The sequence below is a fragment of the Scomber japonicus genome, chromosome 13 (genome assembly GCF_027409825.1).
Source record: "Scomber japonicus isolate fScoJap1 chromosome 13, fScoJap1.pri, whole genome shotgun sequence".
NCBI lineage: Eukaryota > Metazoa > Chordata > Actinopteri > Scombriformes > Scombridae > Scomber > Scomber japonicus.
Window position 1 is genome coordinate 15,392,736 of NC_070590.1, and position 10,869 is coordinate 15,403,604.

The window sequence follows — 10,869 nt, forward strand, 5'->3', positions numbered from 1 at the left end:
GATATAACCATTGTTATACTGTACTGACAAAATTATAGTAGATGAATAAAGTAGTTGATCAACAGAAACTTAATAGGTAATAATTCCCTAGTTCTAGCTTCCCGGTTGTTTTTATCTACTTTTCATATCACTGCATACTGGATATCTTTGGCTTTTGGTCAGGTCAGGTTTATGTATATATATGTATGTGTGTATGTGTGCACTGCACCTTATCTCTGTGTCCCATGTGTTCATTCTTAATGTCACTCAGTGTTTTCCAGTTCATCTTTCCTCTGCTGCCCACTGATCGTGCCTCTGTCAGGGATTGGCTGTCCACCGCATAGCCTTCTTTGTCATACCTATAGTGTGGAAATTAACACACAATATACATTATTTAGAGTGCAGGGAGATAGAAAAAAGAGAGGAAGGTTTGCTGAGTCAAATGAAAAACACACAGAGCATGCTTGAGGACGTGACTAATGATCCCTTGATACTGAAGTGATTGAACTACACAGGAAACACCATCAATATTAGTTATCTGCAAACATATGCAGGAGTGTATCTCTCTCTTTGTAAAACAGGCTTAAAAGCAAGTCTCTCTCCCTGTTTACATGTATGAAGGTGTGTTTTATTAACAGACTTTGATTTTTTTCCCTGTGAAGGAGATACTGCACTGTGTCTGTTATTATCTTAAGAAATCATCTTCAGCCATCACTGAATTACTCCCTTAATCTCTTAACTGATTTACAGTCACTGCATCTGTATCCCTCAATCCATTTGATCTAACATATGGCTGCCCATCACAGATGAATGCTTTCATACATCAATCAGCCTTTCATATCCACATATATTTATTTATTATTATTATATTTCTATTCATATAGAAACTGTGTCAAAAACAAAACTCGTCTCCCTCATTTTTTTCCTACCCCATCCATCTATTCATGTATCTACCTTTTTAATATTCTTTTTAAGATCTTAATGCATCAGTGTGACTCCTGCTCTGTATTCTAGCAGTGCAGAGAAATCTAATCAAGGCATCATCCAAATTCATCAGTTTCCTTCAATTATGCAAGCAAGCCTGGTCAAAAAGAAATAAATACATAACACAAAGCACCACATTGTGACAGGAACTGTAGTCAGGCAAACACTGTCTTTGTAAAGCACAGACCTATATGTTGAAAAAAAGAGTGGAAAACCCTGCCTGCTCCTTGATTACCATTCATAGTCATTCGTTCATTACTGTCAGCATTTATCTGGAGAGAGGACCTAACAGCAGTAGAGATCAGGGGAAAAGCCAGGGATTAGAAAAGAATGGAAGGAGGAATGAAAGGAAAGAGGGGCACTGTATTTTAGTTATTTAGCCCTTTGAATGTCAGGATGAGATGGTGTATTGACCAGAGTCTAATAAGACCAAGATTAAAGCTGGAGCAATGGAGACCGCCCCTTCTCTCTACCCCTCACCAACACACACAAGTAACTGCTATAACTAATGCAGTGCACATACAACAATGGCTAAAGCTATTGTTCATGAAGCAATTAGCCACATTTAGAAACCAGACATTAACAACTGAAAGACTGAGCAGAATAATGCCCACAGGTACCAGCAAACACACCCCTATATTTACTGTATTCACACTTTGAAGCTGTGATTACACCATTCGACGCAATTTTCAGACTAAAAATAGCTTTCAGTGTAACACTCAGGCAATCGTATGCACACTGAAGCATTGTTATGTACACACTCTGCAATCAAAAAAGACACATTTATATTTCAGCTGCGGCCAGACTTGGGAACAGCTTTAATGAGTGAATGAGTCATAATTCAAAATCCCTCCACAGGAGCTGCTAATAAGAATCCAGTTTGATGCGGCTCCCCGTGTCCCTGTCTCTCTACGCACATACAGTAACAGTTCAGAGCTAGTATCCAGAAATATCCGTGTTCTGATTATTCCCTCCATCCAATCCTGCCTACATCGTGTCTAGAGCCCCGCTGGGACTGATGAGGGGCATGTCACCAGTCTCCTGACATGTGATCACTGGGGCTTTGTACTTAGGTTTGTTCATTGTGTCTGTATACGTGTGAACATGCCTTGTAACATTGTTTAACATGAATACTTCCATAGGAATGCTTACTCAAGTTGTGTGGTGGTTGTGTAAACTGATTGGATATCTACAGTATGTGCACTTGTAAACATGCCAGTATGACCATATTGTGTGTTGATGAATATGTTTATGAGTGTTCATTATATGTGGAAACCAGTGTGACTCACCAGGCCCTCAGTCTAAAGGCCTGTGGCATGTCTGGGTTGACCATCACGGTTGAGCTGAACAAAGCAGAGAGAGATCTGCCCCCAAAATCAGACAAGCGAGCTCCTTTAATGGCGACCACAGGTTGTCCAGAGCCGTCAAACTTCTCCGCCTGTAGAAAGAAAAAGAAAATTGCAGAAAGAGCGATGAAGAACAAGAGATAGCAAATGCAGTTGTGTTATTGTCTCTAATGTGTTCAGTCTGTGTCTGCAGCTTGGAGAGACCCGAAAGTAATATGTGGTATAGTTTGCTTTTATAATTGGACAACCTACAAGTTAATTTGAAAGTCGTTTTTGGATTTTGGCAAATAGGAGGGATTAGCTCTTGCAGATTGAATGAGCTTAGAGAAGAATAGTGCCATTTCATGCACATTCGAGAGTTATTTAGCCTGCCGCCTCAAATCAGGGACTTTGGTCCAAACCACTCCTGAAGGTCACAGGAATGATTTGACCAATCCAAATTTTACAGCCCAGAAAACCTAATCAAACTGCTCAGTACGCAAGAGCACACACAGAGATATGCTATGGGCACGCATGCACTGACACGGATGCACAAGGCACATACACGCATGGGCACCTTCATAAACAGACGATTAATTACAGCCTGCTCAACATGTTTTTATGTTAAACTGCAAATCCATCCTGGGGAAAAGAGAAAAAATAAAGAGAAAGAGAAAGAAAAAAAGATTACAGTTATTACCTCCTCTCCCCACAGTGTGACTGTCACCACTTTTCCAGTGGTGTCTATTAAGTTGAGGGCCCTCTTGGAGACTTCTCTGCTGGCCTTTGTGGTGATGCGGGACACATCCTCTGCACTCTTGCACACTCCAATCACATCTACAGACAGACAGCAACAATTTCACATCTCCATCTATAGATAACTCATGCACACAAGTACACAAATAGAAAAATGAAATAATAGTGCGTTATGTGAAGTGAGCCTTTTGAAAAGTCTCTGCATGATATAAAGTGTGAGAATGGCCCCTGGATATCCTCGACGTAATGTGGAGTGGTTTCATGTCATAAGTAGTAAAGATCCAACACAGTTGAGTTAACACTCTTCTGATACTGCCAAGTCACAGCAGACTGGCATATAAATGACATAACAGTCAAGCTAACACTCAGGCCCACATGCCAAATCACAACACACACACACACACACACACACACACACACACACACACACACACACACACACACACACACACACACACACACACACACACACACACACACACACACACACACACACACACACACACACACACACACACACACACACATTCCTCATTTATGTTTCTTGTCTTGTTCAGGGTCTGAACACTTCATTCAGGATCACTGGACTAAAGAGCAGTTACTGCTGAGCTCTAAGAACACTAAGAGACTACCATGACCAAAACTAAAAACTCAAAAAGTCAAATAATTCATAAAGCAGTTATTATACAACAAAATCCTCACACATAAAGTTAGAGAAAACCAGGGAAACAAATACAGAATACGTCAAGTAAAAATGAAAAAAGTCTAGAATAATGTATTTTAATGTTATGCCACAGCTTTTCAAACAGTCTATAAAATGTAAAACCAATGACAAATGTTGATCACATGATGGGCATTGATTACTTTAAATGTCTCCTGTGCTGATGAATTGTCTTAAAAACCCATTTTCGCACAACAAAAGCAAACAAATTTGAGGAGCTAGGTTTGGTATTTTTACATGATTTATAACTTCAACTGCTCAAAAATTATTCACATTTGTGGTTAGTTAATTTACTGTCATCTAATGGTGCCAAGACTAGTGCCCATGCATTACACAAAACAAATGACCAGAATTACAATATAGATTTTGCAAACCAGTCATTCTCTGAACTTCATCTTCCTGTCTGCTACGTCTGCTAACCTTTTTTCTAAACTCGGTCTCCCTCCCTCGTTCCTCTCTTGCTCTCTGTCTGTGCTCTCTCAGCCCCCCTTAATTCCATTATGATTGAGACGATGTCATCCACCTCTGAACTCCATTATCACCACAGGAACAGGCTGACAGTTCTCATTACCATGTTATAATCCCCTATTTAACAAAGGAGCGGAGAGAGTGAGTGGAGGGAGAGTGAATGGAGACACAACAGATGACACACAGGACATGTAACAGTTCCCCTCTGCGACCAACGCAAACACACTCCTCCAGGTACACCACTCAGTGCATCTCTTAACTGTGTAGTGCTAACATGCTGGCTTATATGTGCTTCCTGTTTATACTAAGGTAATCATGCAATATTGCCACTGTGAATGTGTGTTCCAGTATGTTGTCTTAATAACCATCAATTTGTTTTCTAACATGGTGTGTCCAACACTAAAAAACACTAAAAAAACACATTATTTATATTTAAAATATAAATTGATATGGTGAATGTGTGAGCAACCTATTTACACATCTAGCAGACACAAAGCAACATTACCATTCATTTAACCTCTTCCTCCCTAGGCCTCTGGCTCAGGGTCCTGCTCGAAAATGACATACCCAAAATGAATATAGTATATCTCTGTAACTACAAGGTCTATATGAATAATATTGGTATCATAATAAAGGTAACACTTGTGAGATACATGATACAAACCTAAGTACAAACATACATACATTAGGCTTCAAAGTTGTGTAAAAGTAAGACTGTCTCTGTTCCCAATTGCTGTGGGAGTGCTCTCCGAGTCCGCTGAAACCTCGCCCCCTACCAAGTGTCACCTGTCTATCAAAGTCACCACCTCTACCAGAAACATGGATGCTACGTTTAAGAGCTTTCTGCTGCTAACTCAGCGGCTAGCTCGGCGGCTAACTCAGCTAACTCAGCTAACTGTAGACTGTAGTAGTAGTAGTGTGCGCTGAATGTATTCATACCTCTACAGCAGAAGAGGCGGGTTTATGCTAATCACCGCCATGTTACGTAATGCGGCGCCCACTAAATCCTGGACACAGAAATCTTGAAACACAATTTGTGAAGCCTAGCTCCACAATTCAAATCTAAATGGTTGAAATGCTTTTTACACCTTTTTTAGAAATACATGTATGACCTATTTAATGCGTTTAGAACAAAATGTCTGAATTCACTTTACACAGTCTTTAAAGTTGTATTTCTGGTCTTGCATTTATTAGGTATTTATCACCTGATGAATGCAAGTCCAATTTTCACTCTCATTTTAGCTCTGGTTTGGTCTCCACCACCTCCTGAGGGAACATCTGGCTCTGTAGCTGCTTAATGCTTCTACTTTGTTCACCAGCCAGTTGCTACCTTTGTCTGTCTGCAGTTTATTGCTCAGCTGGTAGCATTAAATGGGTTTTTAGGGGTTTTACACAAAAAACAGTTGCTATGAATAATGCTATGAGAGTTGCAGGAGTGTACTAAAACAGTAAAGTTGTGGGCCAGTAAGCCACAAAAATGAGCTGAAATGCACTATAAAGCTCCATAGAAGGGACTGTTTATGTTTAAATTGTAACTGTAATTGTTATTGTCATTTCTATTGTTTTGCTGCTGGCTGCACCTCAAATTGCCTCTCGGGTACAACAAAGATATCTTGAACTGTATAGTTAGGTTCATCATTCATCAGGTTAGGTTCATCATTCATCAACTACAGTTAGCTAAATATTGCAGTGCTGTGTTATTTCCTAGCACTCCAACTTGCAATGCAGACTGAGAACAATTTATTAAAATTCCTTCCTTATGGTCATAACTTCTGAAACTCCTCTGTCACACCTGCACATCATCTCCCTGATAACATTGAGCAAAATGCAGGAAGAGAAGACTCTTGAATGACTAATTTCAACCCCAATCTATACTTGGATCATCCCAATTTACCTGTCAGAGAGATAAGATATTCATGTCAGGCACAGAGGGCAGCCAAAGCAACTAACCTTCCTAAAAACAGTGGAATGAACGCTATCCTCTTCTTATCTCTCCTCTTTATTGTATGCCTGAATTAACCTTCTCTCTGACCCTGTCATAATGTATTATTCCATGACATCAGGTACACAACTGACTGACAGATGCTTGTCTGTTAGCTCAACTTTTAAACATATCTCATCATTCATATCTAGAGTCTTTCATTTCCAGGGTTGACTGAGAGCACTGAGCAGTGATTATCCAGTTGATAATCCACATGTTCAAATCCAACAACAATTATGGCAATGCCAATCCACATCTCCTTAGTTCTGTTATTTAGGATGTGGCAGAGACATCGATCCGAGTAACGTGCTGCAAAACATTACAGACAGCTTTTTCTTCACACGCATCAACATTAACCTTTTCTTCACCAACCTGGACTAACACATCACTTTCTATGCTGTTGGCTTTTCCTCCTGATGTTCAAACTAGACATGCTTTATATAGCATCCCTTCAGGAATGTTCTCAAATGTCTTCCTAACTTTCCACTAAAACCATTATCTGCACATATTTGTAGCTAAAATATGCCAAACGACTTCTAGGTCACACTTTTCTATCTTTAACATCTTGTCTCAGTAGCTGTTAACGAAGCTCAAGAGCCAGTGAGTCATCTTAACACTCCAGTTTGCTGATTGGATTGATTTGTATCTGTCGAGATCAGGTGATTATCAGACATGTCTTCCGGCCTTGATTGCAAAAACTGAGCATGTGATATGTAGTCTGCCTTAATGAGGCTTAAAATCCTAGAGCAGTTGTGTATCTTGCCTTCGCTGCCATCCTTTCTCAACTGTACTTGGCACTTAAGCTCGACCTGCTTACTCACTGATTGGTGTTTTTCTTTTATCTGTTAAATGGCAGAAATGTACAAATAGTCTAATTGGTGAGCTTCTTTTCTTACCAATGATGGCATCCTTGTCTATGTTCTCCATCTCTGCGATGGGCACAAAGTCGCAGTTCATTGTGGGGACGTCCTGACTGTCATCACATGGCACAATGGAGGAATGAGCATGGAGGGTCATCTCGTAGTCATTCTTCAGTGTGGTGTACTGTTTGTTGGCCACCTTCAGTGACGCCTTAGAGATGTAGTACACCTAGAGAGAATGGGCGAGCAAGGTGTGCCGGCATTATAAAACTAAACTGATCATCAAACTGGTCATTTCCTGTCAATTTGAAGCAACTATGACTGATCAAATAGGTCCATGTTATTGATCCTGTTATTATCACAATACAAACTGTTCCACCAAATCCTCATATTAAGAATGTAAAAACCTTTAGGTCCAACTAAGATGTGGTGTCATATCATCCCCATCACTTCTCTAATTCACCAGAAAATAAGAAGCAGCAGAGAGTGAGCCTGCTAAACAGCAATTTAAACTCAATCTGCAAGGCACACTTCTTCATTCATTCTCCCAACTCCCCAATAGTCCCCCCCCCCTCTCTCTCTCTTCTACAGAGTTTGTCTCAATGACTTACTCTCTTTTCTCTACTTACTCCCTATCTCTCTCTGATTTACCCCACACAGAGATAGGAGCATGAAACTAATGTGATAAGCGTTCTGGCCGCTCGCAGCCAGTCACACCCACACGCGGTTCTGTCAATACTCAGAACACGAAGGGAAGACGGATTTATTCCTTTATTTATCTTTAGAGGGCAGAGGGCACAAATTGGATCTGGGCCTGTGTTGGGAGTCACTAACAGTGGCTGATACCTGAGCCAGTGTGACTAGCAAAATGATGGCCGGGGTTAATTGAGTTATTAAGCTCTGTGGGCCACATGGAGCTGAGCAAGAGCTTCGATGTGTTCTACCTGTCTGTAATTACGTAGGTATACAGGAACATGCAAAAGGCATGTTGTGGGTGTTAAGACTGAGCATCAACCATTTTTTCACACACAATACACAACAATAAGAGGTTTATCTTGAATAAACAATGGCTTGCTGATAATTCCTCCAGCTGGTTCATGAGACTGGAGCTAAATGGTGCCAACGCTCTCTGAGGAAAATGTTGATATCTCTAGCAGTCTGTCATCATGCATTTGTAAACTTTATCTGAATTTTTTCTTTTTAGTAACTTGTCTAAAAATGGAGTTAAAACTGAGCTTACAAGCTCCAACTGAAGGCAGCACATACTCAGTGCCCTCATTAGTATTGATAAGGAATTTCTAATGAATTATTCCTTAATATTAATTATTATTTTCAAAGATGCCACTGTACTGTAAATATTTCTGCTTGGTTTTCAGCCCTCCAGTGAGGTCAGAGGTCTGTAAGAGCAGCTGGAGTTGGTGGCCGTTAGATTTCTTACTAAAGGACACTGAAGCAGCTTGTTGACAAAGAGTGTTGGACCAGAGCCCACCAGTTACAAGACCATCTTATTAACAAATGCTGCCTTCAAGGCTCTTTTAGACCAACAGGTTTGGCAAACAGATTCATATTTGTTAGCACTTGACTGACTTTAATTCATGTATTACTCTCTGTAATAAAATGCAAGAATACATTACAGGATAGGTTTTTTCAAAGTTTATCTTAATGAAATATTCAATGGCTAATATGTTCAATGAAAGCATTACTGGTCACTATGATGATTCCTCTTCTCCATACATCCCTGTGTGCTGCAACTAATAGATGAGGGACAGAATCCAAAGTCCTCATTCTTTGCAAAAATGGATTCTGAATTTCAGCCAAAGGTAATATGAAGCTTCAGCAGTTTAAATTAGCCAGTCTCTTGTGTTTCTTTGGACAGTGTTCCTTACTCAGTCTCAGTTGAAACCTCATGTTAGCTTTGGACAAACTACAGAGTGCATTTTTTGCACAGAACAAGGACTTTGAGGATTTTGTTCCCTCATTTCTTACAGTACAGTCTCACTACGAATGGACAGGAAGACTGATTACAATTACTCATAACTGAAATTTGTATTATGATTTGTAAAGATGTGAACCTATCCTCTAATATCTTTGAATTAAGAATTAAGGAATACATTTGTGATATTTTGTACTTACTTTGTATATTTTAATTGTTATGCACCACAACACCAAGGCATCTCCATTAGCAAAAAACCTGTTTCTGATTCTGGATCTGTGTACCAATTACTTAAGCCTTGCAGCCTGAAATGTCAGAAGAGAAACTTTTATACATCTGTCTGTATCATCTGTGGAGAACACAGCTTTCACAACTGGCAGACATTTCTGATGCAATGAAGATAACAGAAAACCAGAAACCCACAGCAAAAAACAATATAAAAAAGTTTTCTCAAGCTGTAGTCGGCTACATACAGTATTCCTATTCCCATATATCTCCACAAATGCTCAGCATGAAACATATATATTTCAGTAAAATATGACTTAATAAATCCCTTCCACAAAATCCTCTAATACTTGCCTCTAGCTCATTCATTGACCAGAAGTCCTGCAGGCATGAGAGGATTTTGCAGAGGAGTTTTATTAGACTCAATTTTACCAATGATACATTTGTGTGAGGTGCTATGTGCATACAAATGGTTACCTCTATACCTAAGACTGTGGCTTGCAAGCAGTAGCCTTTAGATACCGACTTGCTGTCATCAAAATCAGTTTACTTCACTGAAGAAATTACATGACAACCACATTATGAGGCTATTATGAACCCTAATTTTGGTAATGTTGGTACAAACATTTACTTGCAGCATTCCCAGCCTCAGTGATGTGAAATACATACAAAAGTTATCAGTTTATACAGAAGCTCTTATCGTTTTAAGTGTGGATGGATATGGGTGAATGGGATCTGCTCACCTTGCCTTGCTCCACTAGAGAGAAAAACTTGTCCACTTCCTTGTTGAAGGCTGTGATCTTGATTTCTCCCTGTTGACCAGCACATTCCCATTAAACAACATTTCATTTCATGGATAAAATAAAAAGCAGCCATGTGTGACATACTGTATGTTGACATGCATGCACATACTAGACAGATATTCAGGCCTCTCTACTCACACTTTCATCCAATATGTCAAAAGAGAAGAGCTTTCCCTCTCCTTTAGAGTTACTCCAGGTGCGAATGTTGGACTTGTTGGTGACTCGTGCTCTGATAGTCCACCTAGGGATAAAACAGAATACCGGTATAAATTAGAGCCTGACCAATATATTAGTCAACAATTTGTTTTTTTTACTTTTTAAGGCAGCATTATATGTACTGTATATTTGAGCCTTTTTCTTAATTCAAGTTTAATATGTACAGTTTTTTTAATATGCTGTGTTTTAAATGTATTTATAGTAATTTATAATGACTAAATTCCCAGTTAAGTTTACTGTTCCTGTGGACTGATGTCATTTCATAGAATAAAGTTTATTATTAAAATTTAAATATCATGTCTCCATTACATATCTCTGTCACACAAGTTTTATAACCACATTTGAGGGATCACTGCCAAAAACAAACAAAAAAAATGTTTATGTATATATTCTCTATATATAAGATATTGGAATTATTTTGCTCCCTGATATCGGTATTGGCCCCAAAAATCTTTAACTGTAATAATGAATCAGTGCTGACAGCTAATTTGATAACATAATATATATATATATGTTAGTGAAAACAATTTCATCTTAAATGTTAAAAGAATTAACTTCCTGATAAAGAAAACATGCCCAAAACTTAAGCTTTGCAGATGTTTCACTTGAAAAAGAATA

The 10,869-nt window shown here is 39.1% G+C and overlaps 1 protein-coding gene across 1 annotated transcript in view; it reads right to left on the reverse strand.

Moving 5' to 3' along the window:
• LOC128371553 (replication protein A 70 kDa DNA-binding subunit-like) overlaps window positions 1–10,869 on the reverse strand; it is a 48,922-nt gene that overhangs the window by 16,697 nt on the left and 21,356 nt on the right. The window contains exons 8-13 of the mRNA XM_053331903.1: window positions 10,174–10,276; window positions 9,976–10,044; window positions 7,111–7,303; window positions 2,989–3,125; window positions 2,253–2,401; window positions 209–338 (exon numbers count right to left, since the gene is read on the reverse strand). Coding sequence (XP_053187878.1) covers window positions 209–338; window positions 2,253–2,401; window positions 2,989–3,125; window positions 7,111–7,303; window positions 9,976–10,044; window positions 10,174–10,276 — 781 coding nt within the window. The remainder of the gene's footprint in view (window positions 1–208; window positions 339–2,252; window positions 2,402–2,988; window positions 3,126–7,110; window positions 7,304–9,975; window positions 10,045–10,173; window positions 10,277–10,869) is intronic.